We start from the raw sequence: 24247 nt of genomic DNA on the forward strand, positions 1-24247 counted from the left end.
GTATGTGTATTTGCAAGCTTGTGTGTGTGTCTTTATATGTGTTTTAGTGTGTGTGCATGCGTGTGTGTGTGCAGAAGCCGGTTCTCTGGGCCTCATCGTCATGAGGCTGTCCCACTTTCTTCCGTGTCCCTGTTAAACCTGCAAAAACGTGAACGTGTGTGTGTCCCCACGCTGACATCCACACGCACGTGCACACACACACACACACACACACACTAGGGACCGTCCCCGTTTATTTTCAAACGTCCCCGTAAGGCTTGGCGATGGGCCATCTCCCAGTTTTGAGCCACAGACTCCCTGAGGAACACACACAGCGCCACAGCTGTCCTTCTTTCTGAGGACGTCCCCACACACACTCTTACAGGTCCATCTAGGTCAGCGCTTCAGCAGCTTGAGTGATTTGCCCTTCTAGAGCGAGCGTAGCGCTGAAAGCTCAGTTATGGTCCCACGTCGACGCAACGCAATGACCACGCAGTCGCTTCGACGCAGTCGTGAACCTGTTTTGGTTCTGCGTCGGGTTTTAGCAAGCGGACCAATCACAGCCCTTGCTGCTGCGTCGCCTCGACGCAAGGTTAAAACAATTTTGGGAGGCGCACGTCACTTGCGGTGGTCGCAAGGAGGGTCCGCAAGGACGTAATGGGTATGTTGTGAACCCCCTTGTGTTGTGATGACGTGAATCCATAATTAGACCTTAACACAGGAAGAGGACGAAGAAAGGAGGAAACAGGAAGTAGTTGGGGACGGGGCTCCGGGGTTGAGATTGAGTTGAAAATTAGGCCCTGCAGTACACTTGCTCAACCACTGGAGGCAGAGCTTTGGTTCTCACAGGGTTTAATTGTATTTACCCAGGGTAGGAACTGATAGTGAACCCTGCATTGTGCACTAACACGCATGTATGTGCGTGTGGTGTTTGTGTGGGAACTGTGTGTGTGTGTGTTTGTGCGTGTGTGCGTGTTTGTGTGTATGTGTACATGTGTGCATGTGTGTGTGTGTGTTTGGGTGCGTGTGTGTATGCACATTAGTCGCCGTTGCCCAAGACCATCCTCATCCCCATCCCCATCTCAAAGTCCTCAGCTCCGCGCTTCCGGAACAGCGTGGAAGGCCTCAACCAGGAGATCGAACGCATGCTCATCCGCGACACGCCCGACAAGGAGGAAGTCATCGTTGTGAGTAGCCCCCCCTCAAAAATAAAAGTTCTTAAAAATATTAGTTAAAGAGCTTTAGATTAAAAACTATTAAAACACATGGTCCGCCGGTATCGATGGACTCGGGGTCAATCAACATTGCTTCACAACATCTTAGCAATGTGAAGACAGCTCACTTCAAAGTAAAAGTCCTCCATATGTGTAACCACGGCTCTCAACAAAATAAAGATCCTATCTATTTGTTAAATATATTTATTACACGGCTCTTCTCAATGCCGTAAAACGCTCCGTTCACTTGCATGGGCCCTTCACAACTTCCGGTGGTGAATTATATTTGATAATTCACCGTTGCTTAGTATAATTGACCGCTGTCAAGGAAAGTGGATTTTTTGCCGTCTTTTGTATCACTCCGCAAGTAGTCCGGTAACTTATCAATTCCAGCGTACTCGGTTGCTTAGCGACGTAAACGTCTTTGCGAGACTATTTCTACTAACAATACGAATGCTGGTAACAACATTTTTTAAAAGACACATCGTTTCGGCAAGTAGCCGTGTAATAAGCGGGATAATGTATAGAACGTCACCGATCATTAATCGGTGACGTTCTATAAAAATAAGCCCCTGTCAGGGCTTATTTTCCCGATAATGACCGGCCTTCTATATCCCTTACATTTATTTTATTTTTTTATATATACTTGTGTGTAAGTTTTAAGTGTGTAGATAACGATGAATAATAGAATAATTGCATAATCAGTGCATAAACACACACAAATTCAATAAGGATTACCCATCCCCACATGAAGACACGGGACAACGTCATGTATCACACACCAGCTGGTGTCAGCCTCCTCCTCTCACGCCCCCACCCTCTCTGCCTTTGACCCTGTTGAACTCTGGGAGGGGGGGGGGGGTACTTCTCCCAGTACTACTACCCCTCCCCCCTTACCACCACCCAGTAATCTGTATATGATCCAATCTTTAGGACGGTCAACGGGACTAAAAGGTCTGTTACATATCAGGGATTATAGCCACAGTATAATGTTATTGTTATTGTGACCTCTCGCTGTGTGTGTGTGTTTCTGTGTGTGTGTGTGTATCACTGGGTGTGTGTGAGTGTGTGTGTGTCATTATGTGTGTGTGTCATTGTGTGTGTGTGTGTGTGTGTGTCTGTGTTTTTTCCATGTGTGTGTGTGTATGTGTCCATGTGTGTGTGTGTGTGTGTTTTCCACGTGTGTGTGTGTGTGTGTGTGTGTGTTTGTGTGTCAGCCCCAGGACGTGCCAGACGGGCACCGGGCGCCCCCCCCACTGCCCCCCCGCCGCAGCAGCAGCACGCGCAGCATTGACACCCAGACGCCCTCGGGGGGAGGCCTGAGCGGTAACCATAGCAACTGCAGCAGCCGGCCCGACTCGATCTCGCCCTCCTACCTCACCATCCTCAGTGGGGGGGGCAGCCCGTACGAGGAGAAAGGTGAGGCGCACGCTCGCACACACACGGACACGCACACGCATCAATAACGCACACACACACACACACACATATACACACACACACGCACACACACACGACCGCACACGCATCAATAATGCACACAAACACGTATACACACACACGCGCACACACACGAACATATACACACACACACACACGCACGCACACACACCCAACCGCACATGCAACGATAACGCACACACACAGACACACATACAGTACCTGCACACACACACACACACATACACACACACACACACAACCGCACACTAATCACTAAGGCACACACACTCGCAGAGTAACGCAGTCACACACTCACTCATCTCAGGCGGTGTGTTGAATAACAATTGTGTTCCGATTATTACTCATGGTATGGTTCCCATTCCAGTAGCTATCATTGGAGTTATAATTAACCTATATATGTATCTTAGATCAGAATCAGAATCTCTTTATTGTCATTGCACAAATTGCAACGAAATTGGGGTAGAGGCTCTCAAAATAAGTGCTTTTTAAAACAAAATCTAAATGAGAAAAGGGTTATTTTTTTTAAATATAGATAGAATGTTAAAGAACTCAAACAAATCTATATATTTTAAAATGTCAGCCAATTTTGAAGGTAAGATTGGTATGATAATGCAATAATTTATAATTCTGCGTTATTTAGAGAAATAACAGCTCTGGGGTAGAAACTGTTTTTTAGCCTATTCGTTTCTGATCTGATTGCCCTGTAGCGCCTCCCAGAGGGCAACAGTTCGAACAGGTTATGGCCTGGGTGGGATGAGTCTCTCAGGATGCTATGAGCTCTCCTGAGGAAGTGTCTATTGTAGACATCCTCAAGAGAGAGAAGAGGACATATAATGACTTTTTGGGCAGTTTTTATGACCCTCTGGAGCGCTTTCCTCTCAGCTGCAGTGCAACTGGCAAACCACAGCAAGATGCCGTAGCTTAGGACAGTCTCAATGGTGCAGCGATAAAAGGTCATCAGCATTTTCTCCTGAAGATTGTTCTTCCTGAGGATCCTTAGGAAATACAGTCTCTGTGGGGCCTTTTTCATTAGCGCCTTGGTGTTTATTGTCCAGGTCAGGTCCTGCTGAATGTGTATGCCCAGGAACCTGAAGTCTGAGACTCTCCGAGATACGTGTTGATCCAATCTAGTCTGGAGTAGTTTTGTCTAATCTAGTCTGGTTTGGACTGGATCAGACCAGACCGGTCTAGCCTGGCCTACTCCGGTCCAGTATTGATGGTTCCAGCCCAGTCTGTTTCGGTGTACCAAACTGGACCACATCAGGCTAGTCTGGTCCAGCCCATTCTAGTCCGGTCCAGCCCGGTGTTGTCCAGTCTAGTCCGTTTAGCACGGCCTTATCCGGTCTAGTCCTATCCAGACTGGTCCTTGTCTTGAATGGTCCAGTCTACTCTGTTTTGGTTGCGGCCTGGTTCAGTCCAGTATATTCTGTTGGATCAAACTGGAACAGACCAGGCTAGTCAGATCCCGTCCGTTCCAGCCCGGTCCAGTGGTATAAACCAAGCTAATCCTGTCCAGTCCGGTCCAGCCTAGTCCAGTACAATGGTGGGTGATCCGGTCCGGGTCTTGACACACTGTTTTGTTTTCCAGAGCTGGGTCCCTGCTCGCCGCTGCCCAAGTACGCAGCGTCCCCGCGGCCCAACAACAGCTACATGTTCAAGCGGGAGCCGCCGGAGGGCTGCGAGAAGGTCAAGGTGATCGAGGACACCATGTGAGTCCTGCTCCCTTCACAATAAAGTCCCCAAGGCTCCCCTCAGATTGAAGGTCATTCGTATGTGTGGAAAGAGTGTCCTTCGGATGGAAGGTCTTTTTATACGTGTTAAAATGAAAGTACCTGTGTGTCTGGGCGGTCTCTTCAAAATAAAAGTCCCCTCATATGAATAAAGACAGCTCCCTACAAAATACCTAAATCAACGTTTGCACAAGTTAATTGGTAAAAAGGGCATTAACCTCACAGTACATTAAAAACAGTACATTAACCTCACACAAAACCATTGTATTTGAATGGCTCCTAAGGAGCAAGAGGGTGACCCTGTGACTTCTGCGCCCCCAGATCCAAGCCACTCCACGACATCCCGCAGTACCTGTGTCCCGACCGCAACAAGGTCAACTTCATCCCCAACAGCGGCTCCGCCTTCTGCCTGGTCAGCATCCTCAAGCCCCTGCGGCCCGCGGCCGAGCTGGGCTTCCGGTCGGCGGTGGGCCTGCGCAGCCACTCGCCCTCCCTGGTGCCACTAGGGGGCCTGCGGAGCCACTCCCCCTCCCTGAGCCTGGCGCGGAGCTCCGCCCCCACCCTGGTTGAGGAGCCCGAGAGCTTTTGATTGGACAGAAAAAAACCGAGGGAATCGCATCCAGACCGAAAAAAAATGAAAAAAATAAATAATTTAAAATAAAAGTTTCTACGCTAGGAGGGCGAAACCTTCGGCGAGGTAAAACGGAAACCGCCTTTAGCATGCTAGCTAAGCTCTCTTTTATCTTATCTTTTTTTTCTCTGTCACTGATGTCGTTCTCTTGGTGAAAAAAGCTCTTCCCACTGCCTAGCCTCCACAGAAGATGTAACATAAAATGGCCGCCGTGAGAGGCACTGTATGGATTTGAACGGTCTCATTTCATTGCTTTACTCCGCCTTCAGTGGCGGTTGTTTTTCCTGTTTTATCTCGGTTTGGCTTTGGGGGGGAGGGGGAGGGACAAAAAGGACAAAAAGAAAAACGGACGACTGGACTCTGGTTTTTATTTCATTGTTTGATACCATGGCGCCTTTCCTCGAACACATCTCTTTTCTATCGCCTAGTTCCTTCTCTCGATATCAAAAATGCCTTCCATTCAAAAAACAACAACCCAATGGCTGCTGGGGTCCAGCGGCGACTGGGGGACACTCGGCCAAAGGAGGCACCTTCTGGTGCTGGCAGATATATCGTAGCGTATATCGTAGCAAAACTTGAACGGTTTTCGGGGAGAAAAACAGAACTAGGGGCAAACACGTGCCTGATTTTATTTGTAATTTGTTTTCCCACTTAAAGTTCCCCTCCACACAGTGTTTAGTGACCAGGTTGTGTCAGTCGTGGTAGACCACTGCGGTAAATGTACACTCTTTGTACTTTAGTAGCGGTAGACGGCAGCTAGGTAAAAAACCTAGGTAGCATTCTACACATTAACACCTCGTAGATCCCAACCCAAAACCACTCTGCAAAAACCCAACCTGGACATTTAACTATATTTCAACCGATCAAAGCGCACATGCCACGTGGTCTGCTGTAACACGACTGAGGCAAACTCGTATCCAGCTAGCTAGCTAAAGCTTCTTGACGTGTTAGCTTTGACAGGGCTATGACGACGTGTCCGAAGCATGTCCATTCTGTGTGTTTCCTCTCTACACAACATCGTTCTACTAGCTTTTCCACTACTTCACACCCCGTCCCTTCTCTCGTTTTCATCCAGCATCGCGTCGTCAAGGTGATGATGAAGCTCCTCTTACGTTTGCTCAGCTAGTGTAGTCGTGAATTGTCTGTGTGTCCAGAAAAAAAGAAGCCACGCCCCCTACCTTCCACCAGAACGGGCCGGGGCACGGAGAGAAACTTCCTTTAAATACTCACAGTTGTATTAAATACTAATACAACTGTGAGTTGGGGGAACATCTGCCCAAAGAGGACATCTTATGTTCGAAACTAATTCATTCCATACACTTAAAGCATAGATTATTCCGGTAATGGGATTCATGCATTAAGGCAATCAAGAAAATAATTGGATAGGTGATTATTTTTAATAACTGATTTAAATGACAAACTATTTGAGGAAACATTACTTCACTGGTTCCATAAATCAAGACAACCAAATAAAAATAAAACGACATTTGCATGTTTCATTGAACAGACAAGCCGCTGCTCATGTGCTGAATGGAAGTCGCGTTGTTGCATTGGCGGAGTGGTTGAATTGGGACCCAGTCTCCTTGCTCTGGCCCGCCCCCCCCCCCCCCCTGCTGTACATGTGTCATTACTACTCGACTGTGCCTGTTGGAGTGGATGAAGAATGTACTGGATTTGTAAATACGGAGGCGCAGTTTGTTTATATTACCAGCGAAGATATGTACTCCAACTCAAAAAAACGGTCCCCATTAATATATTTAAAAAAACTCTTAGTACGTACTAGGTCCCCATACTGTGAATACTGATGATTTTAATGTATTGCTTATTTAGAAGGTTGTGTAAATTGGGTATTAAAGATTGTTTTAATCTAATCCAATCTGGAGTCCTTCTCCTTCTGTCTGTCTCAGATCATTTTGAATGGATTTGAGAAGCACAACACATTTAATGATTCAAACAAACCCAGGACTCAGGACTGGTGGGTCTAGAAAACAATCAATACAGACCATTTTCTTTTACAGTTTATTGGAAACCGAAACGCCACGTTTCAACCATTTTAACATTCAACTCTGATGAATTAAAAAGGTATAGCGGAATAGATATGAATTGGTTTGCGCTTGATTGACAGAAATACGTTGCTTTAAGTATTTCACGCAATCCTATAGTATAGCTACACAGCACTCCCATCATACATTCTACAGATGAAATAAAGGCGACTGTGTTGAGATAAAGTAAGCACGACAGGCCGGGTCCTGTGATGGCAGAAACAGTAATGAAATTGTTTGTATAAAATACTAATATCTATGTTCTCTCATCTGTTATAAGGCAGAATCTCCCCAAAACTAAAGCCTTTCAGCCGTCTTATGTTTGAACATGAAATCCATCATTGTTTAAGCATTCATTATTAACTCATACAATTTACAACTTAGTCTTACTTCCAAAGATCTTAATGCAATATTGACATGTACTAATGAGATATCAATACAAGTTTGAAATATTACTTTGTATTATTTTACATAGGCTATAGGGGATTAAATACAGGGGGAATTGTAACTGAAATTCTGTTTAACCAAATAGGACTCAAGACAGTAAGTGACAGATCAGATTATTTTCAAACCCATAAAATGCACATCATTGGTACAATTACACTGATATAGATTTTCATTTACGATAAGACCTTAAAGGGGTTCACTCCCTTTAAAGAATCAACATAGTTTTTTTATAAAGCGATGATCGTAAAGATATAGACTTCCTCTAAATCGAATTTGTTAAGCATTTGTTGTCGACAACACTCAAATAAACCGTAAACTCTTGTTTAGACAATTCGGTAGGTTAGTTGGTTCACATGACTGCATAGACCCCCAGTAGAGGGAGTTAGGGTTGAGGAGGGCTCTGATGATTGGTTTAGGATCGTTGACGCTTGCCGATATCATCACTATAGCGATAAATAAGTTCCTATAAAGGAGCGCGTTATCGTTAAACTCTGGTCGCAATATAAATGGATGGATTAAATAAACGCTGATGAGACCGTGGAATATCAAACTGAAGTAACAGTCCCACAGTGTCATCATAATACAGTGTTTGACCTGTCTGATTTACAGTTTGGTACGCTCTTGGTAAAGTTGATTTAATGTTGTGAAGTCCTGTGTAATACATCCATAAAGGTGGCTCAACAACTAAGAGAAAACTATACTGAACTGTGTTCGTAAATCAGCAAGACACATTTACTCAATCCAGAAACGAGGCTAGCATCAGTACTCAGGTTTCTGTGGAAATACCCTTTTAGACGATGTGCATCTATAAAGAACATTGGACTGAATATTGATCACAGCAGTATTCGGATGACAAATAATGTTATATATGTTTCCAATACACATGTGGAGACATTCATTCAACGGTATTGATGGTACATGTACTGTATCATCTAGAATCTGCCTTTCACCCTTGCTGATCACGATTGCCAATGTAAAGTAGGACACCTTGCAAAATAAAAGTATATATAAAGATGAAAGTTTCCACTTTATCACCTAATGTCCCTTAGATGTAACAGAGACGGACACCGTACAGAGGCACACAGCAGCAGCAAAATAAAACATTAAAGCAATATAAACATGACACTAAATTAAACTCCAAGGCAAACAGGTCTTTAAAACCATCCTACCCACGGACACACGGACACACGGACACACACACACACACACAGTATGCATTGGCAATAGTCTCGTGTGTGTAGGGGGTGGGGTCCCATAACTTTTGTCCAATTAGATGTTAGGCTTATCCTTCATTCTATCCCTCTGCTGTGTGTGTGTGTGTGTGTGTCAGGTGGATTATGCGACAGGTGCAACGCAAATACATCAGTCTGCATACATAAAGTTGGTGTGTTTGAGAGAGAGGTAGAGAGAGAGAGAAAGATAGAGAGAGAGAGAGACAGAGACAGAGAGTCAGGCAGAGAAAACAATACAGGAATAGAGAATAAATAGACTGAATATATAACTTTGCTTGTGTATTTCCTGGGCCGGTTCCATTTTGTTTCCACTTCCAACCACAACCAAAATACACAAAGGAAGAAAACGCACACACACACACACACACACACACAGAGGTGGGCTCAGGCCTTGAGTAGCTCGTCCTCGGACCGCCCGATAGCGTCCGGGTTGGAGAGGGGGTCCAGGTCCGCGAAGAGGTTGAACCAGGCGGACATGTCCTTAGAACCGCCTGAGGGAGCCACACACACACACACACACACACACACACACACACACACACACACACACACACACACACACACACACACACACACACACACACACACACACACACACACACACACACGTTAATAATTGTTCAGCTCTAAGTTCTAGCAAGTAACACAAATAAAAAGTTGTACATAAATGCCACGTCAAAGAGTTTCAAAACCTCCAGAGAACAAGAAAAGTAACAAATGTCTTAAAGACCCCAATTTACTTATTCAAGGTGCATGGCTGACTTGTTATCCATCAATCAGGCAACAGGGTATCTTTTAAAACGGCTTGTACGATGACTCATCACATCCTGTCGTTAAATTGCTATTAAACGACAATGACTCACGCTGTGATGAGTCATTGTACAAACCATTTTAAATAAGCCTTTTAATAGAACTAAAGTATTGAAGGAACGGTTTGATCGATGTACCACTGGGAGCTGAGCTGGGGGCGGGTGGAGGAGTCTGCTCCAGGCCAGAGAGAGGAGGGGGCTGAAGGGGCGGAGCTTGGAACATGGGCGGAGTCGACCAGCCTGTGAAAGGTAGGGGAGGAGTCAGGAGGATACAGAAATACAGAGATTAAGTTGATATTTAAATTGAACGTTGAAAGTAAATACTAAATATACAAGATTTTTAAATAAAAATCCATACAAATTTGCAATTCTTCAAGTTGACCAGCGAGGCATCTCTGATTGGACTACATTTGTTATGTCATTATCCAAAATGCCCTGAATATCCGCATTGTAAATCGAAACAGTGTGTGCGAAGGGAGGTCCTCTGACCAGCAGAGGGCACTGTGACCGACCTGTCGACCCCAGGCTGTGGTCCAGCAGCTGGGAGGGCAGGAAGCCCTGGCTCTGGGGGCTCTGGGCGAGCCCCGACACGAAGGGGGCGGCCCCGCCCGCCGAACCGGGGGTGGCGGCGGCGGCCCCGCCAACGCTCATGTTGGGGGCGTGGCTTAGGCTGGGGGAGTCGAAGGAGCCGAAGGCGTCCTGCCACTCACGGCTGAACTCGTCAGCCCCGCCCCCTGGCCCGGGGCTGAGCAGGTCCTTCAGGAAGTCCATGTCTCCCTGCTGCCTCGCATCCTCCTCCTCCTCCTCCCGTTGCCCCGGCAACGAGGAGGACATTGGGAGGGACGGGCCGCCCCCCAGCAGATCACCTGAGAGAGAAAGGTGAGAGTGAGAGTGAGAGAGAGAGAGAGAAAGAGAAAGAGAGAGTGGGAGAGGGAAAGAGAAAGAGAGAGAGAGAGAGACAGAGAGAGAGGTAAGAGAGAGAGGGACATGGAGCGATGGTCACAGGAGATAACAGAAGACATCCATTAGGAGTATTAAACAGAAAACGTCTGCCAGCCTAACAGCGTGTGGTGGCTGAAGAGAAAGGTCAGACAGCTCTGGTCACCTGGACAGCATGCTATCACTCCCCAGAGATTAGGACTGTAATCTCTGAAGAGACACCAGGAAATGGGAAAGGGGAAGGAGACAAAGAGGTAAGAGATGAAAGCTGGCCCCTGCAATTTAAGATTTATTTGATCACAATTTTCTTTCATATTGTCATGTTCGTATTTTACAAACTTATTTTGTGTTTATTCCAGTTTTTTTCTCTTGCGATGTACAGTACTCCAGTCCTTTGAATCCTCAATGTTGAAAGTCTGGAGATGGAGCCACAGAGGAGGAGAACGGAACGAGAAGAGAGCTACGCTCCCAGCGGAGTAACGAAGAGGTAGAAGAAGAAGAGGAGAATCTGAGGAGGAACTTCAGGAAGGGGGTCTTTTGTGGGTCCGTTGTCATGACGTCCCAAACATGCACAGAGAGAGACTAGGGACTAGGGACTAGAGACAGAGACAGAGACAGAGACAGAGACAGAGACAGAGACAGAGACAGAGACAGAGACAGAGACAGAGACAGAGAGAGAGAGAGAGCCACAGCACACCCGAGGGCCCCCAAGCAGAGCAGCGAGGTCTGGAGCTCTGCTTTACCGGCCGCGTGTGGCGGGTCGCCCGAGTGGAAGTCTCCAAACTCCCAGGAAGCGGTCAGATCTTCAGCCTGGGCCGGGGCCTGGAAGGGCGGTGGGGAGCGGGCGGGGTCCCGGGCCCCGGGGCCGGCCTGGTAATAGGGGCGGGTCAGGGAGAGGTCGCCGGCCGAGGGAACGGGGCCGTCGTCGTAGCGGCCCGCCGCACTGAGCGCCTCCCCGAGGTCGCACAGGGCTGGAGGACACCCGGGAGAGTTAGCGTGTTGGCTAGCATCTCCGCTAGCTATTGGCGTTAGCGTCGGCGCCAGCATCTGAACTAGCGGCAATTCCATGACTTAACTTCCACCCGGCGGGCGATAACGCTACAGCTAAACGCTTCTCGTCACTACATCACCCATTTCCAAATCCCAGATGTTATCCTGCCACTTGCAAAATAACCAAATGAAATGTTCATGCAAAGTAAGGAAAGTTCTGCCTTGTGAGACCTCCCTGGTAATAAAGTTTGCGTTTCGCAATGAACATCGGGCAGCAATTGACTAATTTCTTTCTCTATTGTCTATTTTGGATAAAAACTTTATTGCTACACTATCCATCTATATTTTAATTTGCAGACACTTCCGAATTTGGTCCTTGATTGGTCTGATTGGTCCTTTCATACCTTCCCTGGGTGGTGATTGGTCCTTTCATACTTCCCCTGAGCGCTGATTGGCCCTTTCATACCTCCCCTGAGCGCCGATTGGTCCTTTAATACCTCCCCTGAGAACTGATTGGCCCTTTCATACTTCCCCTGAGCGCTGATTGGTGCTAGCATTTCTTAATTTTCAACGGGATAGAGGCCAGTACTATATCGAGTATGAACTGGCGAGATCGGGTCGGTCTCACAAGGCTAGGAAAGTTCAGCGTCCCAGGTACAAGTCACTAAGTTGTGTTACAGTAGTGTAACACAACCATGCAATAATACAGTGTAATATTACAGTACTATTGTATATTCTCTGACAGTAAAACATATATCTATATAAACATATAAAACATAACTTATATAAAAAAGATAATTCAATATAGCGTTCTACTAATATACTCATCGTATATTAACATTTGTGTTGACAAATACAATTGTATTTGTATTTAATTTCCGCCTATATAATGCATGCAATGGGTCTAGCACAACTGGCCAACACTAATTGGATACTGTCAAAATTTGACCTATATTCTGTCCTGTTCCAATAAACACATCAACACGTCATATTACGGTAAGACTGAATCTGAAAGCCAGTTAATTTTGTATCCATACACCGGTCCGAGCATTGAATAGCAACACGCATTGACAAAACGGTGGACTTCTTAGCTCATCATATTATATATTACAATATACAATTAAGTCCAATAAAATGTTCCCCACAAAACCCGACCACAATGCAAACCCAAACACAATGCACTCTCGGGCCATGCAGGTGGAGCTCCGCACGCCCACTCACCACAGTCAAAGCTCTCTAGCAGAGGACTGCTGCTGCCTTGACTAAGGCTGTCCCTGCAGTGGTGGGCGGGGCCTAGCGCACAGACCCCGCCCACACACACAAAGAAGAAGAAAATAAAGGCAAAAAATGAAATAAAAATTCAAACATCTCGCCGCAAAGCGTTTGCAAAAGCGCGCTCACCGCATTTAGCAGGCTGCTGTTAAAAGCAACAGACAATAGAATATGTTTTGTTAATGTTAGTTCACGGTTGGGATGGGTTGGGTTGGTTGGGTTTTTCCCATTGGCTAGGGTACCTACCGTAGTCAGACACGCTGTCCGGGGCCAGGATGGCATCCAGGGACACCAGGCTGTGTTCGTTCGTGAGGACACAGAGACAGAGGACGGGATTGTCAGTCAAAGATTAGTTAACGATCATAAGTACAGTTCATGCACGTGACCATCACAACTACATACCGAAACAGAGCATCATTCCGCTGTTTCAGTATTTCTATTTTAAAAGGTCCCGTGGCATGGAAATCTCATTTTATGAGGTTTTCTAACATTAATATGAGTTCCCCTAGCCTGCCTATGGTCTCCCAGTGGCTAAAACGTTTTGGAATGTGGCCATATGTCGTCAAAAGGGGCCAAGTTACCTCCCCTTTCTCTACGTTCAGTCTACTTCAGATTGTTGTGGAAGTGGAAGAACCAGAGACGTCTGAGAACCCAACGCAGTCGTTTGAGATTCATAATATCGTCTGGAGGCGCACACAGCTTTTGGCCGTGATAATATAAATTATATGATATAGATCTATGTATAATATGATATTATTTAGATATAGAGCTCCAGGACTCCCGCCGGAGCACCCAGAGTGTTCTAGAATATTTACAGAACACGGCCAAAGGCTGTGTGCGCCGCGCCATTGCGATACATCCACTGTAAACAGAAAGAATGGTACCGTGGCCGCAACCTGCTGAGGGCCACACCCCCACCCTCCTTGACCTGCCTCTCTCCTCTTCAATTTATTAAAGCTACAGACACGGAAAAGCTGCGTTTGGGGAAAGCTAAATGTGCGACTTCCTCGTAGTGGCTGTAATTCTGCACCACCGTTGAATTTCGGGAACGTCTTCAAATACTGTGTTAGGTGCCCACTAATATCTATATTAGAGTATCCATAAAGTAGCATGCCATCGGACCTTTAAGGAATCACACTACCAGCAGTGTAGCCAATAAGAAACATTAGCAAAAGCATAAATGAATCAACAGGAGGAGTGCGAGCTAGAGAAAGAGTGAGACATCGAAATGACAAAGGGATCACAGGTGAAGGCCCACTCACTCGTCATCGAGGTCCTGCGGAGGCCTTTTCTTCTCCTTTCTCACGTTGTCCCTCTCCTCCTTCTCCTCCTTCTCAGTGAGCTGCTCCAGAGGGTCCCTGAGAGCCTGCTCAGAGAGGGAGAACCACACAGATCACTACACAGCCATCGTCTGGCTACTAGACCAGCCTCAGCAGCCAGAGTCTGGCGCTAGATGGAGGAGGTTAGGGGTATTCGTGGTTGAACTGTGAAACTGTGATCAATTTTGTTTGATGTAGAGAAATAAGAAAGTATGTGAAGGCTATTTGATTGGTTGCGAGTTCAGAGCGCTCCAGGCCAAAAATGGAACGGTTACTTCAACACTGAAAAGGACAGCCAGGCATGACTCCGCCCCTGTCCTACCCATCCACCAATCAGAGTACCTGGGGCATGTAGCAGGGAGTTTGTGATTCCCACAGTAGTTTCCCATAGAGTTCGGCAAGCCTGTAGCAGACCATTGGTAACCTTAAGTGTGGCCTTACAAATCAGACTTAAGATAAATGATCTAAAGTCTGATAGCGGACAAGCTCAAATCTGGCCGAACTGTTTCACCGTCTTTTGCTTCATATTGGTTTCGACAAATTGTGTTGCTGGAGGCGGGGGGGGGGATCTATAAGCGTGTGATTGGCCAACAAATCTCTGCCAGCACTAGATCGTTCAACAAAAGTTTACTGTAAAGGGTTCAAATCAGCAGCTTGTACACGGGCCACTGTAGAAAAACATTTATTAAAAAAACCCTCAGCAAGCCTCATCCACTCACTCAAATTCCTTTATCTTCAATAGAATAACTCAGGAAACAGGAAACTAAACAGGAAACAGGAAACCAGTTATAACCCCGCCCAAATTCAATCCAGTTTCCCGGCCCAGGCTCTGCGCCATCTTCCCCCCCCAAAAGAGGCAGGACGGCTGGCTCCCAGACTACCTTGAGGGTGGTGAACTGGTAGGAGACGTGGCCCTGGAAGTCCTGGTGGATGGAGGACATGGTGTGGGCCGTCTTCTCCCAGAACTGGAGCAGGGTGGTCTGAGGCGGCCCGGGCCGGACCACGGAGAGAACAGGGTTAGCTAGGGTTAGCTTAGGGTTAGCGCTGACGGCAGTACTGACACTCTAGGATGTATTAGCACGCATGGTGGGTCTTCTAGAAGTACCACTACTCTGGGGAAGAATAAATACAGCTGGTCGAACAAATGATCAAGTAGTCCTTGTATTGTAGGAGTAAATAATATGGAGAAGGAAATATAATACTACAAATACTAAATTAGTACTACAGCTTGTGCAAATATTCGCAATACTAGTAGAACAAGTATTGTAGGAGGAATAATATAGAGTAGAAAATATACCACTTAGTTCCAATACCCTGTCATAAACATTACTTGTGGTAATAGAAACTCATTGTTGTGATCAGTGGCATACAGTAGTGCACGCACACACACACACACACACACACACACACACACACACACACACACACACACACACACACACACACACACACACACACACACACACACACACACACACACACACACACACACACACACACACACACACCTGGTAGGTGCAGAGGGAGTGGGACAGCATGTTGCAGCGGCTGGCCCCCAGCATGTCCACCTTCTGACACACATCGTTCTTCAGCTTGTCAAACTGGCCCTTAGTGCCGCGCACCTGGGACTGGATCTGCACACACACACACACGCACACACACACACACACACACACACACAGGTCAACTAATATACTCGGGAGAGGCTACACAGTTGGGGGGGGGGGGGGGGGGGATATTGATTCTAAGTCCTGTTCCTTAAAGACAACATGAAACCAAACGTGACTCCCCTTAACCTTCTACTTTGCAGCCACACATGTGACACACAAACAAACACACACTATAGTTGACCCTTTTCTTAAAAATCAACCCTTCATTCTTCTACAGATAGCTTCCTTTAGTGTCATTGTTATTTTTGTTTTATTTACTCGGGCAGGCCACAACTAGGCTGCCATGATTGTAGTTCCTCCAATATTGAATTGTATGCCTCGAATATCCTCAGCCTCAAATGGGAGACAACTTTGGATTGAAGGTGACACATTGTACCACCAGCTGGTTTGAAAACCTGCCCAGTCCACCGGGTGGGCTGGTAGACTGATCTATCCAGCACACATCTAGGTGGACACGCCCACTTGTGATGGTAAAACGGCTTGTCACGGCTGATCCCACTCACACCTGGTGGTATACGTCAGCTCTAGCACCAGCCTAGCATAGCGGTTCAGAACCAGGACGGCCAGGCACGTGAACAAGCCCCGCCCCCTGACCCCGCCCACCTTCCGGAACTTCTCCAGCTGCTTGTAGGTGTCGGGGTCGAGCTCCTGCGAGGCGTCCTTCATCCAGAGGAGGGCGCCGCGGTACTCGGTGCGCGAGCGCTCCATGCGCTCCACCGTCAGCAGGGTGTCGGCGATGGCCCGCCGCCGGAACGTCTCCACCTCCTGCTGCAGCCGCTGGAGGGGAGGGCCCAGGGCCAGCCTGGAGGGGAGGGGAGGGAGGGGGGGGAGGGGAGGGAGGGGAGGGAGGGGAAGGGGTGGGAGAGAGGGAGGGAGGGAGGAAGGGAGGGAGGGGAGGGTGGGAGGGAGGGGGGGAAGGGGTGGGAGAGAGTGAGGGAGGGAGGGAGGGGAGGGGGAAGGGAGAGAGGGAGGGAGAGAGGGGGAAGGGAGAGAGGGAGGGAGGGAGAGAGGGAGAGAGGGAGGGAGGGAAAGAGGGGGGGGAGAGGGAGGGAGGGGGGAGGGAGAGAGGGAGGGAGGGGAGAGAGATACAAAGAAAGACAGAGAGTGACAGAGAGAAACATAGAAACAGAATTATTACAGTGATGATTCAACCATTCAAATGTATTTGTTTATAATCATTGAGCATAGAGAATTCCAGCAGATAAGAACGTAAAAAAAAACCTGCAGATGAGGACCCGCCAATTATCACTGTTGTTCAAATTATTCCAATTTGAAAAAACTCTTGCTATGATCTTTAGCAAATAGTATAATGTATGAATGCAAAAAAACAACAACATTTTTTTGCGATTTTTAAATATAAATATCGTTCCGTTCATTCATCTCGTCATAGCACTCTTTCTCCCTGACATTCTCGTTCACACAGGAATACGCACACATCACGCACACACAGAGACAAGCGCGCATTCATGCCAGTGGTGCGCGGGTACACTTATAAACAGCTGATTCACCCGCTCCTCCTCTCAACGCGGCTATCAAGGGAAAACCCGAAGCAGCGGGATATTTGTCACAGAGATGGCGGTCGGCGACCGTTTTACTAAAGTTTAGTATGATATACTGTATTCAAAAACACCTGCCCAAAATTATTGTTAACTCAGAAAAGATAATGTTAGCCCTTATGAACTCAACGTTATTGATACTGAACATCCCGTACCCTAACCCTGCGTTCAAACCAAAAGATGCAAAAAGTTGCCGCGCAGCACGATCCCATTCAAAGTTAATGTAGAGACGCGTTACGGGTTTGCTGCCGGACCACTTGCTGCCGAGAAAACCGGCAGCAAACCAGCGCAGCACGCCCATGCCCGCTGCCTATGGAGGTAGATTTGTGTCTTTATTATGCAATCAAAAATAATAGGTTTGAGAGCAAAACTTTCCACACTGCAATCAAAAAATAGGTTTGAGAGCAAAACTATCGACACTGCAATCAAAAAATGTTTTATTGCAAGATAAATTAATGTGATAAAAAAAATATTAATGGGAATCCAAAAGTTTTGTTTGCAAACCCAAAAGTTTTGTTTGCAAATTCAAAAGTTTTGTTTGCGAATCCAAAAGTTTTGTTTGCGAATCAAAAAGCTTTGTTTGCGAATCCTAAAGCTTTTCTTGCGAATCCAAAAGCTTTGCTTGCTGTTGAGCTGAATCTCGTGGGCGGGACCTACGCCGAAAGATGTAAGACACGTCTCTATTGGCCAGTCTCGATCGCAGTGACAGCTTGGCAACATCCACAGTTAGTAACGAGAGAGGGAGTTCTATTTCATGTAGGCTACGCCGTCTAGGCTTCGCCTTATGGGCTTGTCCCGTGCGCGCCCTGAAAATTCCGTAGGCCTCCCTGTCAGCCGACAAGGAGACCATGGCAGAGGAGAGCAGGGCGATGTTGTTGACCGCCGCCGCGGATTGAGAGGCACAAACGAACACCCTGTCCGTCAGGCCGACAATCGGCCTCTGGAGGCGGTCGGGGGGCAGCGGCTTTTCGGATGTTGCCAAGCTGTCACTCCGATCGAGACTGGCCGATCGAGACTGGCCAATAGAGACGTGTCTTACATCTTTCGGCGTAGGTCCCGCCCACGAGATTCAGCTCAACAGCAAGCAAAGCTTTTGGATTCGCAAGCAAAACTTTAGGATTCGCAAACAAAGCTTTTTGATTCGCAAACAAAACTTTTGGATTCGCAAACAAAACTTTTGGATTTGCAAACAAAACTTTTGGGTTTGCAAACAAAACTTTTTGATTCCCATTAATATTTTTTTTATCACATTAATTTATCTTGCAATAAAACATTTTTTGATTGCAGTGTGGAAAGTTTTGCTCTCAAACCTATTTTTTGATTGCAGTGTGGAAAGTTTTGCTCTCAAACCTATTATTTTTGATTGCATAATAAAGACACTAATCTACCTCCATAGCTGCCGGGCACGGGTGGCGGGCGCGTTCACGTATTTTGCGGCGCGACAAAGGCTGCTCGAGTTGAAATATTTCAACTTTTCGGCAGCAAACGCGTGATGACAGCCAATCAGCGTTCAACAGCGTTGCCACTGAGTGACATGCCGTGCAACAGCCAATCAGTGTTACTCCCTTGGAGTGACCTAGAGTTCACTACCGTTACATTTATTTAGTAACTCGAAAAAACCCACAAATCAGCATTCTGTAGTGTAGTTGTGTTTAAAGTTAGACTAAACTATGAGTATGCTAAAGGGCTAGAATAACAACCCCAAACAATGGGGTAATGGCTCGTAATGTCGGCCATGGTTGTGAATGAATTCAGAAGCACCGCGGGCAAAACTTGCCGTGCCGCAAAACTTCCCGCGCTGCAAAACTGTGGCAGCACTGCAAAAACTTCGGCGACAACGCGTTCGGGCAGCAAATGCATCTTTTGGTGTGAACGCAGGGAAGTCAGCTTCGATAACGTTGGTAACGCAGCAAACAATGCGATTAATATTAAATGCGGTTATAGTTGAGATAGGCTACGGTGTTAGACTGGGTACCCCCAGTCCGTTCTTCTGCGATTTGAATTCGCTCTGCAGCAGGGGCTGGAGATCTAAACATTTCTTTCTGTTTCCCATCCGCTTTTACTGGAGCCAACCACCAAGCTGTCCCCCCCCCCCCCCCCCCCCCCGGCACCACACATTGCTTTCTGTCTGCGGGAAACACTGAATGGGTGTCATGGCAACACAACCGGCTGCTGCGTTGTCTCGTTGTGAGGTGGGGTGCGCTGCGTGCATACCTCTTCTTGGCGGAGGTGCACAGGGCCTGGCTGGTGGCGTTCATCATGTTGCCCGCCCTGGTGTGGTCGTGTTCCCCCTGGAACCTCAGGAACAGACCCAGCTCGTTCTCCTCCTGGGACAGGCCTGGGGAGAGACACCGGGAGACACGCCTCTGAGAATCCGGGTTGTCAAGTGGGTTTTAAACTGATATCATTGAAAGGTAACCAAGAAATTGGTTTATAATACGGCAAAACATTTTTCTTGGGTGTGTTCTTAAAAAGCTTTGAAGACAACAGACGCCAAACGCAAACACTGCTCTAGAAACATTATCAAAGCGGCCAACACACAGACAATAATTAGATATAAAAGTTTAGAGAGAGTCAACTTCAAACAGTACTTTTGATTGGCTAACTAAGACCGCGTGCGTGTGCGTGGGGCGGGGTCCCCTCTGATTGGCCGACGGTGTTGCGGCGCTACTCACTGGAGATGCGGTGCTGGTAACGCTGGATCACCTTGAGGAGCTGTGTGCAGGTGGACTGGACCGAGCGGAAGAACTGGAGGGAGCACAACACATGGGGGAGGAGTGAGCTAGGCATGAAGGTATGGGAGAGAGAGGGGAAGACGGCAAAGGACCACGGGCAGGCATCGAACCCCGGTCACTGCTGCAAGGACTAAGTCTTAATGGGGGCTGCAGTAGGTCAGGAGGTGGAACGGGTCGGCTGGCGCTAGTTTAGAGTGTCGAGGTGTCCCTGAGCAAGGCACCTCACCCTAGCTGCTCTCGACGAGATGGCTGTCGCCTTGCATGGTTGACTCCGCCGTCGGTGTGTGAATGAGTACCGGTACATGAATGGGTGAACGTCAGGCGATATTGTAGAGCGCATTGGATAAAAGCGCTAATATAAATGGAGTCCATTTACCATTTAATGGTACACGCTCTACCGGTTGAGAGTCATTTAGAGTGTTTAGAAGGGTGTTTTGAATTCCCAAGCATCGGTGTTGTGTCGAATTCTGAAACATTGTGACAATATCTTGTCCCACATCACATCATCAACAAGCATAGCATATGACCAACGACTGTGTGACTGATTAGGCAATAGGGCCGTGTCTATCCTCTCCCTTCCCCCGTTCATTTCCAGCCACCGACCCCCCATCCCCCCCGACAATCCCTGGTGGTCATGGCAACGCAGAGACAAGAGAGCTGGCATTCAAATCAGAGATAAGGAGGGCCTGGTCTGGACAGAGCTTGGTGTGTGTGCGTGTGTGTGTGTGTGTATTATTGGGGTGTGTATGTTATAGGGGTGTGTGTGTGTGTACTAGTTATAGGTGTGTGTGTTAAAGGTAGGTGTGTGTGTGTGTGTGTGTGTAGGTGTGTGTGTGTGTGTGTGTGTGTGTGTGTGTGTGTGTGTGTCTTTCTTTATATTTAGCTTTTCAGATAAGGCAAGTCGATTTAAGATATGGAGACTAAATGATTTATCAAATAAAAATCAGAGTTGGATTCATTTACTAGACAAATAATCATGATTCCCAGCGATTTGTCGCTGCAAATCGCTTCATATCTCAGTTTGACAGAGCTCGCCTCCTGAGGCAGCATATGGACCTTAAAACACAGAAGCAGCATATCTTTAAAAAACAATTAAGCTGGGAATAATATTGGATTAAAAACGTTTTAACAAAATAAAAGCCCTGCTAAACCGTGCTCATTGCTGTGATTGCGTTTTATAGGGTGATACAACTCACTGGATAATAATCACCAACACACTCACCTCACCATCTCTCTCTCCCTCTCTTGCCCCAACTCACTGGATAATAATCACAAACACAATCCCCTCACCCTCTCTCTCTCGTCCTCTCTTGCCCCTTGTACACTGAGTGCTTACGGCTAAAAGCACACGGGAACTTTCAGTTGAAGAGTTGAACATCCTAGCCATTACATTACACCATCCCACCCCTTTACTTGGGGAATAAAAATCTAAAAGGATTTTATTTTTGGATGGTAATTGCAATCTTTTTAAAACTGTAATTAGGAATGTGTGTAGTGTTCGTGATCGGCTGTGACATTGCCCCCTCTCTTCGTGTGTGTGTGTGTGTGTGTGTGTGTGTGTGTGTGTGTGTGTGTGTGTGTGTGTGTGTGTGTGTGTGTGTGTGTGTGTGTGTGTGTGTGTGTGTGTGTGTGTGTGTGTGTGTACACAATAGGCCTTTTCAAAGTGAACAACAGGCCTTCACCGGTTGTTGCCCCCCCCCCCCCCCCCCTCCTTCCTCGTCTCTCTCACAAGGGGTCTGTCAGGGGACTAGAGTCACTGTGTTCTTCTGCCAGTGAGTAAACATCCTGTCCTTCACAATAACATCAGGTGACCTGTTCTTAATTCTATTCGATTCTGAGAATTCTAAGAGATCAACATAACTGGACCGCTAAGATTCACCCAAGCAATGAAAAATTAGAACACTCCTACAAAATGGTGTGTCTGCGACACAAGACACTAAAGTGTCTTTGACGCTTTAGTATTACCACCTGTACTTCCAGATGGATTCACCTGCTCTGGTATTTGTGATCGTTTTCAATGGGGAGCCAACAACCATGTTAGCACGCAACACAAGCCTGCCTGGTTATCCCCTGTGTGGGCAGCCTGGACATACCCTCCGGTGCACCGTTTGCGTTTCCTCATAGAGAACCAAGGAACGCGTTAGCACGTAGCCTACTCAGCCTACTACCCATCTTATCACTGTATAGTGCAGGCAGCGTAAGCCTGTTCTCCTGTATTCCTGGTGAGTTTCTCATAGGGCCCAGCTAGCCTAGCTCCCACACTAATAAAGGCAGGCGCTCACCTCCAGCTTGGCGTCCAGGTCTGCGTCCGAGGCCACCACGTACTCGTCCTCCTTCTTGCCCGTGGCCTTGATGAGCACCTGCTTGGTCTTCCAGAACTTCTTCTGCATGCGCGCCACCACCGAGCTGTCCAGCATGTCACTGGCCAACCTGGGGGGCAGCGTCGCCGAGACCACGGTTATTAATGTTGAAGGTTATAGTCAGTCATGGTTGTGGTCAGTGCCTGACCTTTCTTGACCGCAGACCATGTTTTTTTTTATATTATTTTTTAACATTGACTTGAATCCACTTACACACACTGTATAAAGCAACTGTTTTAATGCACACACACGCACACACTTTATGTAGTCGAGTCATATACCTTGTGTCTACGGTTAATTAGGCTACTGTGGTATTTATTGGTTATTCACAGGTATTTGTAGTACGATATGGGTATCAAATATAGACAATTGCTAAACTATAAGAGTTTATGTATTTCCATGCCGGTTTTGCTCTATGGTGGCTTTGGAAAAAAAACTTTCAGACTAATCTTCTCTTTAAAATGAGGTTAGGGTTAGTGTTGAGTATGGGGCACTTCAAAGAGAACGAAAAATCCCAAAGTTGTGACGTATGATTCCAAAATTGTGACTTTTTCATTTTGAGCAATCAAACATGGCATTGGTTGGGTAATGGACGCATTTCATACGTACCCCTCCATCATGATGCTCAAAACGCTGGTCTGTCCTGTGAACTAAAAACACACGGGTGGGTTGTTACAACGGATCTATAAACACACGTTCATCACTCACTCTTTGCATGAGTCACTTCGCCTACATCACATACCGTCAGTGTTGCCAGATTGGTCTAATCTGGCCGAATCTGGCAACAATGCACACCGATCAACTGCAAACTTCTGCTGCAGTACACCGAATACGCAGCAGGTGCATCTGGATGAGCAATAGTAAAAAAGAATAAAAAGAAGCCTGACAGCTGGTTTTCCTTAACCATGAATTGACATATGTAGACATTAATCACGAGTGGGTATATTACTGATCGAGGTTACAAGTTTGGATTATGTACTCAAAGAGGCAAACACCAGCAAGTCTTGCAGACAGCTGGCTCACTCTCTGGCAGCAGGTGTTCAGTTACAGTCTCCTGGTAAGACGTTAGGAGAGTGGACTACAATGACACACACACACAAACACACACGCCTCAAAGTTCAGTCCAGAGGTATACCACTCGATGTGAACGGTCTGCATCTCAACGTGATACAATGGCGCACAGTTAAAAAATAAAATCTAATAAATGAAGGAGACTGAGTGCTAACGCCAGGTTGGCCCGCAAAGCGTCAGAGAATAGGTATTTTACGCAAGGAGGAACGCTCCGCCTGATGGTGGATCGACTCCAACGGGTAACTCCTGGTTATAACTCACGGGAAAAACATCCAGATGGGAGTTTACCTTGGTTTTAGTTTGAAGTGAAGCCTGAGCATCTGTTCATGGCAGGTCTGCTAGCCTCCTCTTGTAGCCACCATCGTCATCATCTGAGTCAGTGAAACCGGATATACGAAGGGGCTGTGGCGTCGCGCCGCCGTGTGGGGGCGCTGTTGCCGCCATTAGGACTCAGGTGAAACAGGTTTTAGGAGGAAATACATATTTTCTGGCCCTTTTGAAAGACAATTGAAATGTTTATGAATCCAATGTGGAATTTGATCCGACAGAAAGCCAGCCCTTGGGTGGAAATGTGTTTATCCCCCGAAAATCCCTCTAAAATGTAACATACCAGTAGTATGCGAGCATAACATCCACACCAGTACTGAGCACATTGTGAAATCCAAACAAGAACGTATGACAGACAATATTGGGAGACAAAGTTAATTTATGAAGTCATCTTAAAATGGACACCTCAAAAGAAATACAAAAACAATGTCGGAAAACACCAGTCCACTGGGAAGTGGCG

General features: G+C 46.9%; 2 protein-coding genes across 3 annotated transcripts in view; one reads left to right on the top strand and one right to left on the bottom strand.

The window, feature by feature from the left end:
• Positions 1–4976, top strand: part of LOC130380969 (protein FAM117B-like) — an 8267-nt gene extending 3291 nt beyond the window's left edge. The window contains exons 4-7 of the mRNA XM_056588391.1: positions 1023–1166; positions 2411–2612; positions 4246–4366; positions 4709–4976. Coding sequence (XP_056444366.1) covers positions 1023–1166; positions 2411–2612; positions 4246–4366; positions 4709–4976 — 735 coding nt within the window. The remainder of the gene's footprint in view (positions 1–1022; positions 1167–2410; positions 2613–4245; positions 4367–4708) is intronic.
• A 442-nt stretch (positions 4977–5418) lies between these two features.
• Positions 5419–23795, bottom strand: ical1 (islet cell autoantigen 1-like). Of its 2 annotated transcripts, XM_056588161.1 has the most exons (14): positions 23749–23795; positions 22999–23039; positions 22312–22459; positions 19970–20042; positions 19509–19632; positions 16342–16540; positions 15577–15702; positions 14950–15048; positions 14012–14115; positions 12996–13045; positions 11231–11458; positions 10061–10414; positions 9687–9788; positions 5419–9230 (listed from the first exon to the last, which is right to left on the bottom strand). In XM_056588161.1, the coding sequence occupies exons 2-14, from the start codon at positions 23007–23009 to the stop codon at positions 9124–9126; spliced, it is 1725 nt and encodes a 574-aa protein (XP_056444136.1). In that variant the 5' UTR covers positions 23010–23039; positions 23749–23795; the 3' UTR covers positions 5419–9123. The 2 variants fall into 2 exon arrangements, with proteins under 2 accessions (XP_056444136.1, XP_056444137.1); XM_056588162.1 differs by lacking the exon at positions 11231–11458 and having other exon boundaries at positions 5420–9230.
• Positions 23796–24247: the final 452 nt, after the last annotated feature.

This window comes from Gadus chalcogrammus, chromosome 4 (genome assembly GCF_026213295.1).
Source record: "Gadus chalcogrammus isolate NIFS_2021 chromosome 4, NIFS_Gcha_1.0, whole genome shotgun sequence".
NCBI lineage: Eukaryota > Metazoa > Chordata > Actinopteri > Gadiformes > Gadidae > Gadus > Gadus chalcogrammus.